This window comes from Bos grunniens, chromosome 14, assembly GCF_055505025.1.
Source record: "Bos grunniens cultivar Pamir isolate PY7600 chromosome 14, Bosgru_T2T1.0, whole genome shotgun sequence".
NCBI classification, from domain to species: domain Eukaryota; kingdom Metazoa; phylum Chordata; class Mammalia; order Artiodactyla; family Bovidae; genus Bos; species Bos grunniens.
Window position 1 is genome coordinate 52,217,871 of NC_141178.1, and position 16,905 is coordinate 52,234,775.

Below are 16,905 nucleotides of genomic sequence, written 5' to 3' on the forward strand. Positions count from 1 at the left end.
CATTTCCTTCTCCAGGAGGTCGGAGGTCTTCCCAACCAGGAATCAAACCCGGATCTCCTGCATTGGCAGGTGAATTCTTTACCACTGAGTCACCTGAGAAGCCCACAGGCTACAAAATTCAAAAGATATTCATTGGTAGTTTCTCCTCCTACCTTTGTGTCCTTCAGCCTCCTTGGAGGCAGCCAGTGTCGAAAATTAAAATTTTATTTTTGCTTATAACTTGTGTTCCTTTTATATTTCATGAACTGTTGGAGGTTTTTGCTTGTTTGTTTACATCTTCATTAAATCATACATGACTTTAATTGATGTTTTTCTCTTAAATAGTAGGGCTTCCCAGTGGCGCTAGTGGTAAAGAACCCACCTGCCAATGCAGGAGTCATAAGAGACGCTGGTTTGATCCCTGGGTTGGGAACATCCCCCGGAGAAGGGCATGGCAACCCATGCCAGTATTGCCTGGAGAATTCTGTGGACAGAGGAACCTGGCAGGCTACAGTCCATGGGGTGGAGAAAAGTCGGACACAGCTGAAGCAACTGAGCACGCATGCATTAAGGGGATAAAAACAATGATTTGGGGAGCTGTTTCCTTGGATCAGATGATAAAGAATCTGCCTGCAATGCAGGAGAGCTGGGTTCGATACCTGGGTTGAGAAGATCTCCTGGAGTAGGGATGACAATCCCACTCCACTATTCTTGCCTGGAGTATCCCGTGGACAGAGGAGCCCGGTGTGTCTATGGGGTCGCAAGAAGTCAGACACTGCTGAGTGACAAATACGTTGCTTGCTAAATCCATGAGGGTTTTAAATGCAATAAAATTTCTTTATAATAATAGTAAAAAGCATGGTTATTTTTCCTTGAGATTTTTAGGTATATGTTAAAGAGCTGTAAATTTCATGCCAGTTTAGTGAGGACAGAATATCATTAATCTAATATGTAAAAATACCATCTCATTTCCTTAACATGTATTTCTTTCATTATTGAAGTCAAGCATCTTTTCTTGTGTTTATTATTTCTCTTCCTTGAGTAGTATATTTATGTCCTACCTGTGTTTATACACTGTTATTCATTATTTGCTAACTGATTTGTGGGCCTTTTTTTTTCCCCTTTTATTTTTAGATTAGCAGGGAAAAATTAGCCCTTTGTCATAACTCTTCAACTTAATTTTCGTGATTTGGGGTTTGTCTTTTGCCTATTTATGATATATTTTGCCATGCATAATTTAACTTTTTGTGGCCAAATTGATTTATTTTTCATGACTTCTGGACTTTATAGAACAACTAGGTCTTCCCTATTTAAGATTTTTTAATGTCATTATTTAAACTAAAAAAAATTTTATTGACGTATAGTTATTTACAGTGTTGTGTTTATTTCAGATGTACAGCAAAGTGATTCATTATAGGTCCTTGTTATTTCAAATTTTTTAAAATACAGTCATGTTTTCCTCTAATACTTTCATGCTTTTTTTTTTACATTAACATTTTTGTTCCATCTGTAATTTATTTTGGAGTAGATAGAAAGGAAATAATACAGCTTTATGTTTTTCCAAATAGCAAATTAGATAATTAATATTTTCCCCACAGATTTTTAAATCCTTTAGCATAAATAAAATTACTGGATATTATTGGATTTGATTCTAGATTCTCTATTAAGAATTTGCTTGCCTGTTTATTCAGCTAATATTATTGATTACTTTCAGTGTGCTAGGCACTATTCTAAATGTTGGGGTTTATTCTATATCCGGGGATACAAGTCCCTGCCCCCACAGAGATTAGATTCTAGTAGGAGGCTTGGTTACTTTTATCTTCTAGATGTTTAATTTGTCTTCATCTCAGTTGTTATTCATCAATTTGCTCATCAAATTTATTCATCAACTTAATCTGTAAAAAATTATTCACTAACTTATTTACAATAAATGCACTCAGTCATCGATTTACCAGGTATTTATTTAGCCTCTACTAAATAATAGTAGTTTTAGAGGCCAAGGAGACAGCGGTGAATAAGTCAGACAGGGTTCTAGCTCTTGTGGTGCTTTTGTTTTGGAACAAGTAAACGAGAATAGGTTCATTCACTTCCAAGTGCTGCACGGCGGGTGAAGGTTAGGAGGACCTCTACCTTCAGGAGTAGTGAGGTTCTCTCAGGTGACCATAGGTTTGGTAGATGGGGATGGGGATGGCTCTCTGAAGAGATGATGTTTCATCTGGAACCTGAGAGAGAGGAAGGAAATGGTGCTGCCGTGGTCCTGTACAGAACAGCATGTAGCACAGCTGTGTGTTTGGTGTGCTTGGGGGGATGCAGGCAGGCCAGGGTGGCTGGGTCTCTCTGGTAAAGAGAGAGTTGTGGTAGAACTGAGGGGTTGGCAGGTCATGGAGAGCTTGATCTGTGGACTCCATTCCAAGTATTTGGGGGCCATTAGAGGACTTTGAGCAGTAGCTGGAAGCAAGTTCACTCTTGCTTCTTGTGTGTGAAGGGTCTGAAGGTCGAGGGATGTAGCAGGAAAGCCAGGCAGCTGCCCATCAAGGAGCCCAGGTGAGAAATGCTGTTGTCTGAGACAGAACAAGGAGCTTGAGGAAGGGAGACGGCGTGGAAGTGGAGTTGGCAGAACTTGCTGAGGGTGTTTTAGCGCTTACAAAGGTTTGTTTTTTTTTTTCCTTTTTGTAATTATATTTAAAATATTTGCAATACTGGCTGTTTTTATAATAACTTTATTGATGTATAATTCACATACCATCCAATTCACCCATTTAAAGTATACAATTCCCATTTCCATGATTTTCAGTGTATTCACAGAGTTGTTTAGTCATTACCATGGTTGGCACCCCACTCCAGTACTCTTGCCTGGAAAATCCCATGGACGGAGGAGCCTGGTAGGCTGCAGTCCATGGGGTCGCTAGGAGTTGGACACGACTGAGTGACTTCACTTTCACTTTTCACTTTCATGCATTGGAGAAGGAAATGGCAGCCCACTCCAGTATTCTTGCCTGGAGAATCCCAGGGGTGGGGGAGCCTGGTGGGCTGCTGTCTATGGCGTCGCACAGAGTCGGACACGACTGAAGTGACTTAGTATAGCATAGCATGGTTACTTTGAGAACGTTCTCATCATTGCAGATTGAAGCTCTGTACCCATTAGCATTCACTTCCATTTCCCATCACCGCTCCCAACTCTTGGCAGCCACCAGTCTATTTCTAATTCTGTGGATTTGCCTATTTGGGATATTTCACGTAAATGCAGCCATAGGCTCTGCGGTCCCTCATGACGAGCTCCTTTCACTCGACATTGTTTTCAAGGTTCATCTGTGATGTAGCATGCATCAGAACTTTAGTCATTTCTGTAGCTGAGTAACACCGAATGATATATTGTATGGCTGTACCACAGTTTGTTTATACGTTCATCAGTTGGTGGATATTTGGATTGTTTCCACTCGGGGGCTGTTAGGAATAATGTTGCTTTTTATATCGGTTTATTTTTAAGCTCAAAATGTATTTTTAAATCTGTGCTCTTTCAATGGCACTCCATTTTTTTGGTGTAATAGATGCAGCGTCTTCTCAGATTTCTTTGAGTACACTCATTAACTTTTTAAATTCTCTTATGTCTTGCTAGCTTCTGGGCCATTTGGTTTTTCATATTGTTTCATTGATCTCTAGCTAAAGGGATGATGTCTGATGATTCTCATTTTCTTATTCATTCTTGTTTAATTGAAGAGAATAGTGAGGTCATTGAACCATGTCTCTCTGTCAGTTCTGGCTACCTCTGCAGAAGCTCTGTCCTCAGGTGGGCTTGTATGATCTCTTGACATTAAATTTCCATCTGCCTATCCACTTTGATGGTAATGCTTAATCACATTGTATTTGTGTCACAACTATAGATTTCAAGAGCAAATGCCGTATTTTTTTTAATGGAAAATAAAGTTGAACATGTATTTCAGTTCAGTTCAGTCACTCAGTCATGACTGACTCTTTGCCACCCCATGGACTGCAGCTCACCAGGCCTCCCTATCCACTGCCAACTCCTGGAGTCCACCCAAACTCACGTCCACTGAGTCAGTGATGCCATCCAGCCATCTCATCCTCTGTTGTTCCCTTCTCCTCCCGCCTTCAATCTTTCCCAGCATCAGGGTCTTTTGAAATTAGTCAGTTCTTTGCATCTGGTGGCCAGAGTATTGGAGTTTAAGCTTCAGCATCAATCCTTCCAGTGAATATTCAGGACTGATTTCCTTTAGGATGGACTGGTTGGATCTCCTTGCAGTCTAAGGGACCCTCAAGAGTCTTCTCCAACACCACAGTTCAAAAGCATCAATTCTTTAGTGCTCACCTTTCCTTATAGTCCAACTCTCAAACCCATACATGACTACTGGAAAAACCATAGCTTTGACTAGACGGACCTTTGTTGGCAAAGTAATGTCTCTGCTTTTTAGTATGCTGTCTAGGTTGGTCATAACTTCCTTCCAAGGAGCAAGCGTCTTTTAATTTCATGGCTGCAGTCACCATCTGCAGTGATTTTGGAGCCCCCCAAAATAAAGTCAGCCACTGTTTCCACTATCTCCCCATCTATTTGCCGAGAAGTGATGGGACCAGATGTCATTATCTTAGTTTTCTGAATGTTGAGTTTTAAGCCAGCTTTTTCACTCTCCTCTTTCAGTTTCATCAAGAGGCTCTTTAGTTCTTCTCTTTCTGCCATAAGGGTGGTGTCATCTGCATATCTGAGGTTATTGATCTTTCTCCCGGCAGTCTTGATTCCAGCTTGTGCTTCACCCAGCCCAGCGTTTCTCATGATGTACTCTGCATATAAGTTAAATAAGCAGGGTGACAGTATACAGCCTTGATATACTCCTTTCCCTATTTGGGACCAGTCTGTTGTTCCATGTCCAGTTCTAACTGTTGCTTTCTGACCTGCGTACAAATTTCTCAAGAGGCAGGTCAGGTGTTCTGGTATTCCCATCTCTTTCAGAATTTTCCAGAGTTTGTTGTGGTCCACACAGTCAAAGGCATTGGCATAGTCAGTAAAGCAGAAGTAGATGTTTTTCTGGAACTCTCTTGCTTTTTTGATGATCCAGTGGATGTTGGCAATTTGATCTCTGGTTCCTCTGCCTTTTCTAAAACCAGCTGGAACATCTGGAAGTTCATGGTTCACGTACTGTTGAAGCCTGGCTTGGAGAATTTTGAGCATTACTCTACTAGTGTGTGAGATGAGTGCAATTGTGTGGTAGTTTGAGCATTCTTTGGCATTGCCTTTCTTTGAGATTGGAATGAAAATTGACCTTTTCCAGTCCTGTGGCCACTGCTGAGTTTTCCAAATGTGCTGGCATATTGAGTGCAGCACTTTCACGGCATCATCTTTTAGGATTTGAAATAGCTCAACTGGAATTCCATCACCTCCAAGCTTTGTTCGTAGTGATGCTTCCTAAGGCTCACTTGACTTCGCATTCCAGGAACATGTATTCGGTACCCAACAAATGCAAGTCAGATATACACTTACACAAAATAAGCATTAAGATAAGCGAATACTTCACTGAGAGATTTTTGAAACATATTACTTGTGAGTATATCTTACTAATGGGCTTCCCTGATAGCTCAGTTGGTAAAGAATCCACCTGCAATGCGGCAGACCCCAGTTTGATTCCTGGATTGGGAAGATCTGCTAGAGAAGGGATAGGCTACCCACTCCAGTATTCTTGGGCTTCGCTTTTGGCTCAGCTGGAAAAGAATCCACCTGCAATGCAGGAGACCTGGTTTCCATCCCTGAGTTGGGAGAATCCCCTGGAGAAGGGAAAAGCTACCCACTCCAGTATCCTGGCCTGGAAAATTCCACGGACTGTATAGTCCATGGGATTGCAAAAAGTCAGACACGACTGAGTGGCTTTCATGTCTTACTAACATGAGAATGAAATCCAATGAATAGATATGCAATAGACACTGTAAACAGTGGGCCAAAATTGGGAACAAACCAAAAAGAAAATATATACCTTGAAAAATGAAACTCTTTGTCCACTTTTGGCCTGAACACAGAGGATTGAAACTACCTACCCTGGTTTACCTACATTTGTTAGTCTGCTTGGACTACTCTAACATATGCCACTGAGGGGTGGCTTAAACAACAGAAACTCAAGAGTGGGGAGGCAAGGTCAGAATTTATTGAGACGTTCTGGACGCTGAAAGTCTGAGACAAAGGTGTCAGCAGGACTGGCAAATGCCATATTTAATTTCATTTTGTGTATCCCAACTTCTCTTGCACAGTGCATCACAGAAAATAACAAATACATATATGTTGAACTCGATATCACATACTAAATTGTCTGCATTAAAATATGTGTGTTTTTTCTTCTAGAGGCGTGGAGCTATCTCCTATGACAGCTCGGATCAGACTGCACTGTACATTCGTATGCTAGGTAAGAATTCTTTATTTTGCATTTTGTTATCCAGTGGCTAAGTTGTGTCCAACTCTGCGACCCTATGAACTGCAGCATGGCAGGCTTCCCTGTCCTTCACTGTCTCCTGGAGTTTCTCAAATTCATGTGCATTGAGTCAGTGACGCTATCCAACCCTCTCATCCTCTGTCGCCCACCCACTTCTCCTGCCTTCAGTCTCTCCCAGCATCAGGGTCTTTTCCAGTGAGTCGGCTCTTTGCATAAGGTGGCCAGAGTATTGGAGCCTCAGGTTCAGCATCAGTCCTTCCAGTAAATATTAATTCAGGATTGATTTCCTTTAGGATTGACTGGTTTGATGTCCTTTCTGTCCAAAGGACTCTCAAGAGTCTTCTCTAGCACCACAAATCAAAAAATCAAGTTTGCACTAGTATAAGTTAATTTTGTTATCTATTGTTATTCAGGACTGAGATATTTTTCATTAGGAAGCTTTTCATCACTGTTGCAGCATAAATGTCTGTAACTTTGAAGTTGAATCTAGAAACCAAAATTAATGTGATATGAAAAAGAGGGGCATCTTAAGAGTTATGGGTAATTAAGAAATCTCTAGCTTTATAACTGAGACTCTGTTACCAGTACACAATTTTTAAGATGCATCCTGATGATTCTTCATGAAAAGTCTTAGATTTGCAGAGTTGCTGAGTATTAAACAGATGTCCACGGTAACATGAAAAAAGACGAGATCAGGACGAAAAATACCTGATCTCAAGTCCTGTCACTGGATGTGTTTGTTCTCACTTGGCTGGTGAGAAGGCCATGTGTCTTCTCCTAGTCTCTGTTCTTAAATCTTTAATGTATTACTCAAGTCCAGAGGGTAAATGAATTTGATGTGTGTGTGTGTGTATAGTTTTCTTTCTCGCTCCCTCTCTTTGCCAGATTTTTTCCCTTCATCCACGCAGTCCTTGATACCTTGTACTTTAGTTCATAATATTAAAAATGTACTATTAAGAGTCCAGGGACTTCCCTGGCGGTATAGTGGTTAAGATTCCGTTAAGAATCATCAGGATGCATCTTAAAATTGCCAGTGCAGGGGGGATGTAAGTTCAATCCCTGGTCCAGGAGCTAAAATGCCACATGCTACATGGAGTGGCCAAAATTTTTTCAGTAAATAATCTATTTTAAAAAGAGTCCAATGGGCACCTTTACTCATCTTTTCTTACTGTCTTTTCTGGCTTGACTGTTCTCCTCATGCTCAGAATTCCTTGCTCAATTTCTACAACATTGAGTCATCCTTATTCTTCACCTGCTTCTGGGGTGGCTTTCCCCCCCCATTTCACTCATTCCTCCTGCTCCTCATTAGCCCACGTGTTCTCCAATGCCCCGTTTGTGTCATCTTCCCTTTTTTCCCCTCCTTAATTTACCTCATGTATCATATCTGCCTAGTTCCATTCTACTCTAGCACATATTTCCCCCAGGCATGTGAAGCCTTTTCTTCTTTACCATTTCCATCTCTCTGCAGAGATGTCCGCATTCTGCTTTTTTTAAAACATAGGTTAGACTCCTGTCTTCTTCACTCTGTAGAACATCTCCACTTGGATGTGCCATGGGCACCTCACATTTAACATATCTGTTTAAATATTTGTGTTCCCCAAGTCCGTGCATTTGATATTCTTTCACCATCTCGGAAAAAGGAACTTGAATCTTGTATTGTCAGATCAGGAACCTTGGCATCATTCACTTTTTCATTTTAAATTTATTTTTAATTGGAGAATAATTGCTTTACGGTGTTGTGTTGGATTCTGCTGTACAATCCATGATTCAGCCATAAGTGTACATATAACCCCTCCCTCTCGAGCCTCCTCCCAGCCCCACCCCCAGCCCTCCAGGTCGTCACCGAGCCAAGCCGCGCTCCCTGTGCTGTGCGGCAGCTTCCCCCCAGCTGTCTGCTTCCCGCAGGGTAGTGTAGATACGTCAGTGCTCCTCTCTGTGTGTTTCACTCTCTCCTCCCGCACTGTGTCCACAAGTCCATTCTCTATGTCTGCATCTCTATTGCTGCCCTGTGACTATGTCATTCAGTACCATTTTTCTAGATTCCATATATATGCGTTAACATTCAATATTTGTTTTTTTCTTTCTGACATAGTTCACTCTGTATGACAGATTCTAGGTTAATCGGCATCATTCTTGACTTGTTTCTCACTTAGTCTATGTCTACTTCATCAGCAAATCCTCTTGACTGATGCCTTCAAAGTACATCCAGAATTTCGCCACACCAATGCTGTTATTATCCCAGCCTAAACCACAGTTACTCAGTTTTTTATTGTTAGCTGTCGTCCCATTGTTGTACGTAAGATCTCCAGAACTTACTGTGCATAATCGAAACTTCATTATCCTTGACTAGCATCTTCCCATAATCACTTCTCCGCAGGGCATAGCTGTTGCCTTGATGAATGCACTCATTCCTTAACTGGCCTCCCTGCGTCTACCTGTGTGTCTCTACTTGACTCTCTAGTCTATACAACCAGTAAACCTTTTCAGACCTAAGTTAAATCCATCTCGCTCCTCTGTTCTGAATCTTCCAGTAGTTTTCTACCTTAGAGTAACAGACAAAGCTATTATAATGGCCCATGAAGGTCCAGCGTGATCTAGCCCAACTGCTTCTCTGACCCCACCTTCTGTCAGTTCCCTTCACTCATCTCACTCCAGCCATGCTGCCCTCTCTGCTTGATTCTGAACATGCCAAGCAAGCTCCCCTCTCAGGGTATTCATGCTTTCTCTTCCTTACGTCTGGAACCCTCTCTGCCCAGGTGGCCACGAGGCTCACTGCTTCCTTGCCTTTAGGTCCCTGCTCGGATACTCTCTTTTCACTGAGGTCTCTGACCGCATCATGACTAGCTTCCCAATCAGCCACCCTCACCTCCCTCCCTTTTGATTTTTCCTTGCTTTCCTTTCTTCATTTTACTGTTACCGTCTTCCATAGAGTGACATTATTGATGTGCTTTATTATTGGTCTCACTGCATGAAAGGACGCACTTCATGAAGACAGGGACTCTGTGTATTTTGCTCACTGCTGTATTTCCTGATATGCAGCGAGCCCTCAGTAAACATTTGATCCAGAGTGAAGGCATTGCCACATGAGAGAAGTGATTAATCATTATAGGGTAGACTCACAGTGGCTGACAGGCCCCTTGAAATGAAGCATAAGCAGGAAGGCGTTCCAGGCAAGTGGAACTGTAAGCAGGTGTAGGCACTGAAGACTTAAAGGTTATGAACTTGGAGGCTGTGGAAGTGTAATAGGAAAGTTCCTACCTTTGGAGTCCACAGACTTAGGTTTAAATCTTGACTCTGCTTTATACCAGCTTTGTGGCCTGTGCGTGCTCTTTAACATCTAGAAATCTCAGTTACTGGATCTGAAAATGGGGGTTAAGATTCCTGTCTCTTGGGACTTGCCTGCTGGTCCAGTGGCTAAGACTCTGTATCCCCAGTGTAGGGGGTTTGATCCCTGGTCAGGGAATTATTAATAGATCCCACAGGCTGCAACTGAGACCTATTGCAGCCAAATAAATAAATATTAAAAAGAAAAAGATTCCTGTCTCTCAGAGTTGGTTGGAGAATTAAATAAAAGGATGTCTTCAAAGCGCAGAAAGAGTACCTGGCACAAGACTGCGGTGGTTATGTTGCTGTGGGTCCAAGAGTCACATGGATACAAGAGTCACATACTGAGCTTATCAGCAACAAAGTTTACAACCGAAGACCTTGACTATATCCATTCTCAGTGAGAAAAGAGGTTGATCAAATTAAACGTCTCAGGCGAAATATTTAATGTTTTAATTTTCTATACCTTTCAAAAAATGTAAGCTGCTCAAGAATAGGTAATATATTTTCTATTTCTTTATATCCCATATAGCCTATAGTATAGTGCTAGGCAGAGTAGACACTTGGTAAATATTTGCTTCTCACTGTGGCTTTTTTAAGTTTCCTGCTCAGGATTTTTTTAACTCCATGGGAGTAATAAGATATGAGTTTGGATTATCATATACTTGAGTCATCTTTCAGAAGGTGACTCTAAAATAGAGATTATAATTACTGTAGGGGAGGTTAAAAAAAAAAAAAGTAAACTGTTCATCTAGCCTTACAACTCAGTGCTGAAAATTTGTAAACCCCTTCAAATAAATCAGCTCTTAACTACCTACCCCATTTATATTGTTAGTAGGCCATTCCTTATAAGTATGATACCACTGAGACCTCTATTGCGTGTGGGAGCTTCTTCCTGAATAACAGCCGTCTCAACTTTCGTTTTATCCCTGGTTCTGTTTAGGAGATGTACGTGTAAGGAGTCGAGCAGGATTTGAATCAGAAAGACGAGGTTCTCATCCATATATTGATTTTCGTATTTTTCACGGTAAGTGTTGGCAGATACACTATTTCTCTCAGACTTCCAGTAAACGTCGGGTCTTCATAAAATGATGTAATTTTCCAAGAGGGGAGAAAGGAATACACGAAAAAACATGTTCAAAATGTTTTCAAAACATTAGGTCATGATAAATGACACTTTATTCCTAATAATGTTCATAAATGTTTAGAGGCAAGTAGAGTTGGAAATTATAAAAATATGAAAGCTGATAATAGTTTTTCTTCTTTCTAATTTAAATGTGAAATTACTTTGGTACATTCTTTTCTTTTTAAAAGCTGCATTTTCAAAACAGTTTGTTTTTGGAGGAGTTCCACTTTTGGTAACATTGGATAGATCATTTGTAGTAACACTCCAATTAAAAACATTAAGAAAACTGGACAAAATATAAAAGACTATGTATTTGAGTGTGTGAGAGTACCATCGAGGCAGGGATGAGCCTGGCATTTCAGCTGACTTTTCCCCTTAGTGGCATCTGCTGATGCTGGGAAAGTGAATGAGAAGCTGAGCAGAGCTTTTTGTTGGACACCCGAAGCTAGAAAAACAAAAACAGATGTTTATAGCTCACCGGGGCTGGGGGATTGTCCTTGTAAACTCTCTATGCTTAAGTTAGAAATTCCAAGAGCTGTGTGTTAGAAATAAATCCCAGCCTTAAAGTATCTCAGTCAATGATTAGATTAAGGTGATCTGTGATTGTTTTGAGAATCTTTGCATTTATGTGCATGAGAGATAATGGTCTGTAGTTTTCTTTTTTATATATGATGTCTCTTTAGAGTGAGTTAGGAAGTGTTGCCTCTGCTTCTAGACTCTGAAAGGGATTGTAAAGAATTGGTATAAATTTTTCCTTAAATAATTCACCAGTGAAACCCATCTAGGCCTCGTGTTTTCTGTTTTGGAAGGTTCCTGATTAATGATTCAGATTCTTTAGTATTAACAGATATAAGCCTTTTCAGATGGGCCAATTCTTCCTCTGTGAGTTTTGCCAGAAGTTTACTGTGGGATTAACCTGGTCAGGCTCCTGGAGGTAAATCTCACAAGCTTCATCCTGTACTCAGCCCATGCCTAGATTTCCCTGAAGCTTTTTCTTTCTCAGGGAACCCTCCAGAAGCTCACCAACTGTGTTCAGGTTCCTCTGCCCCAGCACTGACTCTCAAGGAGGTTTCTGTTTGTGAGTCTCTGCGCCAGTAAGTCTCTGTTCGCCTGTCTCTCCAACCTTGGGGCAGTGAGTCGCCTGGTGTCCCCACCTCTTCAGCGGATCCTGGAGGAGTTGTTAAGTTTTCAGTCTGTTCAGCTTCTTGTGTGTTGTTAGGACAGAATGGCAAGTTCTCAGCTTCTTCTATGCAGTTCTAGAAACCAGAAATCCTATAATGTTACTTTTTAATGAAACTATAGAGTAAGTATTTTGAATTTCTCTTCTAGTTCCTATCGGTCGCCGCCTGCTCGGGCCCATTTGCGCCCGTCCTATTGGCCACATCCCATGGGGTGGCGGGTGTGCTGTGGCCCCTGGTACAGGCCGTGGTGCCCGCCACCTCGGAGTCGCCTGTGCTGGACTTGAAGCGCTCCGTCCTGTGCCGGGAGTCGCTCAGAGGCCAGGCCGCGGGCTGGCCTTTGGTCGCTTCCGTGGGCCTCAGTGTCCCTGCTTCTGTTCGTTATTCCCATACAGACATCAAAGTGCCTGACTTCTCTGACTATCGTCGCCCTGAAGTGTTAGATAGTACAAAGTCTTCAAAAGAGAGCAGTGAGGCTCGGAAAGGTTTTTCCTATTTGGTGACTGCAACAGCTACTGTGGGTGTCGCATATGCTGCCAAGAATGTCGTCTCTCAGTTTGTTTCCAGCATGCGTGCTTCTGCCGATGTGTTGGCCATGTCGAAAATTGAAATCAAGTTATCCGATATTCCAGAGGGGAAGAACATGGCTTTCAAATGGAGAGGCAAAGCCCTGTTCGTGCGCCATCGAACCAAGAAGGAAATTGACCAGGAAGCTGCTGTTGAAGTGTCCCAGTTGAGGGACCCACAGCATGACTTAGAACGAGTAAAGAAACCTGAGTGGGTTATCTTGATAGGTGTTTGCATGCATCTTGGTTGTGTACCCGTTGCAAATACAGGAGATTTTGGTGATTATTACTGCCCTTGCCATGGATCACACTATGATGCGTCTGGCGGGATCAGGAAGGGGCCTGCACCTCTCAACCTTGAAGTTCCCTCATATGAGTTCACCAATGGTGATATGGTGATTGTTGGTTGGAGACCTGGACTCGAGTTACAGGCTTCTTTCAGTCTTCACGTCACCTCAGAAGAGTTACTTGAGAACAAGCCTTCTGTGCTTTGAATTAGTTGAGTTGAAATATTTAAGGATTGCTAATAATGTGTTTGCAAACATGTAAATTGAATTTAATGTTGAATACTTTCAAGCATTCACCTAAAAAAGCCACCATTAAACATTGTTATGCTCATAAAAACATGACGTCCTGAGGTTTTACAGCAAATTATTCAGGATCAAGACTGATTATTGGCTTCCCTGGTGGCTCAGACGGTAAAGAATCCTCCTGCCAGTGCAGGAGACACAGATTAGATCCCTGGGTCAGGAAGATCCCCTGGAGAAGGAACTGAGAACCCACTCCAGTATTCTTGCCTGGAGAATTCCATGGACAGAGGAGCCTGGTGGGCTACAGTCCATGTGGTCACAAAGAGTTGGACACAACTTAGGGACTAAACAACAATTAGTTTCACAGCTCTTTAAATTCTTTCAGATTAAAAAAAGGAATCATTCAGACTTATTTCTGTGTAGAGCAAATACAGTATTCAAGAGGCACATATAATACTCTGTGTAAATATCTATAAAAAATCTTTGGAAACAAATATTAGTAAAAAGAATATGAATAGCATAAAAGAATACTCCAAGCTTAGCTGTTTTTTTTGGGAAAGGAAGAGTACTTGTTCTTTGTAACAATACATTAGAACTTGGTAACATTGGTTGCCTCCAGGAGGGTGGCTTGAGGATATGAGAAAGAAAATTTTTGTTGTACACCCTTTTGAATTTTGGTTCATGTGAACATATACCCATTGAAACGTTTAGATAAAATTCTTTGTAAATATTGTAATATTTCAAAAATTGGCTCTGAGTAAGAATATCAGTAAAATGGTGAAGTCCACATATTGACCTAAAGAAAAATGCAGTTGCATTGTGAGTCCCTAGGCTACCCCTTGTCTTTAACTAAATTTAGGGAAATGGAGGATTTGAATATTATAATTATTAAAAGATGTTGGAAATCTTAAATAGACATAATGGGGCTTTTTGGTGGGAGAGGAAAGTTAGAAATGGTCACATTGTTGGAAATAATCTTTCATGGAATTAAAATAGGATGTTTATCTTCTAAGTCACTATGAAACCAGGAGCAAAGAATATAAAATCTAAAGACAAAAATATGACCAAAGATATCAGTGATGGCAATAAAGGTAAATGGATGAAATAAATACTCCTTCTCAAAGATAAAGATGCCCAGATTGGGTGAAACATGAAACCTAGTGACTAGAAGTGGTCAGAGGCAATGTGAGGCAGTCCCAGACTTGAGGAGGCTCCTCGGGTTTGGGGACCTGGGCATGCACGCTGACCTCCTGATGTGCACCTCTGTGGTTTGGCATCTCAGAGGAGTCCACACAGCTTCCGAGGATTGCGGATTCTCTTCCCGACCCCATCGTGACAAATGTCCTAGACTCTGGGCCACAGTTGAAAATTGTCACTGTGAAACTGATCCTGTAGTTATTGCAAAACAGGAGTGTCTCTCTAAGCCAAGATGATCATTTAATTTGGAGGGGTTTTTAAGATGGAGAAAAGTGAGTCATTCTTTCCTGCTGGTATAGTAGGCTCTATTTATTACACCACTCAGAATTCTGAAAAGAAAAAATTTTAATCTGGCGTATTTTGTGAAGTGTGATCTTAAAAAGATTTCTTAGTACATAAGAAACAGTGTTTGGGTTTACCATATCAAGGTGCATTCTCCTCTAGCTATTTAGCCTTTCAGGGAACAATTACAGGCTCCAAGTTAACAAGTGGAACCTCAATAATAATTTTATTACATAGATATCACATAATCTGCCTTAAGTTTCTGTGGTTTGGATTATCCTTTGTCATAAATCATCATTTTTGCTTTCGTGAGGCCTGTAAATGGATTTTCACAATAGGATTTGCCATGAGCATTATCATGCAGTGAGTTCTGACTTTGAATCTTTCTAAAAGGGTATGCTATGCTATGCTAAGTCACTTCAGTCGTGTCCGACTCTGTGCGACCCCATAGACGGCAGCCCACCAGGCTCCCCCGTCCCTGGGATTCTCCAGGCAAGAACACTGGAGTGGGCTGCCATTTCCTTCTCCAATGCATGAAAGTGAAAAGTGAAAGTGAAGTCGCTCAGTCATGTCCGACTCTTAGCGACCCCATGGATTGCAGCCTAACAGGCTCCTCCATCTGTGGGATTTTCCAGGCAAGAGTACTGGAGTGGGGTGCCATTGCCTTCTCCGCTAAAAGGGTATAAGGAGGCAGAAGAAGAAAATTAGCTGAACATGGAAATACATCAAATACAGAAGCAGTCTTCAGCCTCACTCTTAAGACAAATTCCTATCAGATGTAGCAAGTTAAGCAAATGAGCCACTGAGGTGCCAGTGATAGAAGCTCACATTATTACAAACTATGCATCAGGAAATTTAAACATGTTTTTTCCTCTTTGATTTCAACACTAGAAATGTGTGCAAAGGGAATAATATTATACACATGTGAATGGAGGTGGGAAGACATTCATGTTGGTCTTATTTATAATAGGAGCATGTATTAATTAGGTTGTGGTGTTACTCACTGAAGTATTTGAGGGTAAACACCAAAATGTTTAAAACCTACACTCAGATATTCAAAATAGAATCAGGTCACATACCACACAATGCACATGCACACGTGCGCGCGCGCACACACACACACACACACACACACACGTACACACGTAGTACAAAATGGTAAAGCAGGTGAAATAAAACGTTAACAACGGCAAATCTGAATAAAGAGGTATGTGATACAAAGTATTCCTTGTACTGTTTGGCTTTGTAACTTTTTGTGATCTCCAAACAAAAAGCTTTAAAAGTATGGTAATTAAATTATGCATTTATTAAGAATCAGGGGTTTATACTCAGTACAAATTTATTAACCAACATTAGATCAGATCTGTGGTTGTTTGTAAAGAAGGGAGAGAGTTCAGACTTTGGGAGGACATTTTGAAACTACCCTCTAATCGTGATTACAGAGGGTGGAGGGATTTTTATGACCATGCATCCTCTTTGCTAGAAGTATTTTCCCAAACACCTGGTGTGTTGTAAACCTGCAGTCAGGGTTGGTCTGTTGCAGATTCTGATCTGTTGAAGATCTGTTTGTTGCAGATTCTGCTTTAAAAGTTAAATCTTCCCTCAACTAATGGATGTATCCTACAGAAGCTTTCACTCTTAACTAGGCTTTGTTGTTGTTCAGGGGGTTTTGTTTGGTTGTTTGTGTCTTGGTCTCTAATGCTTTAAGTAGACGGTTCATGCTAGCTTCTTGGTGAACTTATCAGGGGTTATTATCTTGGTTCTGTGGGACAAGAAAACAAAAAATTTTCCCAGGAATCATCGCTCAGTAAAGAAATTTTATGAAGCTTTCTTTTACCTCTGTTTGTGTTCTTATTGCTTACCTTACAGTGCAAAAGATAATGTGTATCATACGTATTTGCATAGTTTGAGAAAGGAATTTTTCATGTAAGGAAGTCATTGTTGACATTATTTTAGGATGCTCAGAAATGTTCCTTGGGGTACTGTTGTGTACTAATATTTTCTTCTCTGGATGTTGGTGATATAGCCACCAAGTCGTGTCTGACTCTTGAGACCCTATGGACTGTAGCCGCCAGGCTCCTCCGTCCATGGCAAGAATACTGGAGTGGGTTACCATCTCCTTCTCTAGGGAATCTTCCTGACCCAGGAATCAAGCCCAGGTCTCCTGCATTACAGGCAGATTCTTTACCAGCTGAGCTACAAGGAAAGCCCTCCATTTTTGCAGTTTAGACAGAACTTACATATCAGTAGGAATTATATGATGGGTTGTGTTTATCAAGAAATTTGGAAGATCTT

The 16,905-nt window shown here is 41.2% G+C and overlaps 1 protein-coding gene and 1 pseudogene across 16 annotated transcripts in view; both read left to right on the plus strand.

The window, feature by feature from the left end:
- PDE7A (phosphodiesterase 7A) overlaps window positions 1-16,905 on the plus strand; it is a 106,602-nt gene that overhangs the window by 55,271 nt on the left and 34,426 nt on the right. For all 15 annotated transcript variants that reach the window (XR_015140802.1, XM_086336786.1, XM_086336796.1 and 12 more), the window contains 2 exons: window positions 6,320-6,380; window positions 10,675-10,758. Coding sequence is in view for 6 of the 15 variants with exons in the window: in XM_086336786.1 (XP_086192912.1) it covers window positions 6,320-6,380; window positions 10,675-10,758 (145 nt within the window). In the remaining 9 variants the exon portion in view is untranslated. The remainder of the gene's footprint in view (window positions 1-6,319; window positions 6,381-10,674; window positions 10,759-16,905) is intronic.
- Window positions 11,721-15,834, plus strand: LOC147359428 (cytochrome b-c1 complex subunit Rieske, mitochondrial pseudogene; annotated as a pseudogene). The gene is made up of 2 exons (XR_015141352.1): window positions 11,721-11,762; window positions 12,187-15,834. The product of XR_015141352.1 is annotated as a cytochrome b-c1 complex subunit Rieske, mitochondrial pseudogene (transcript).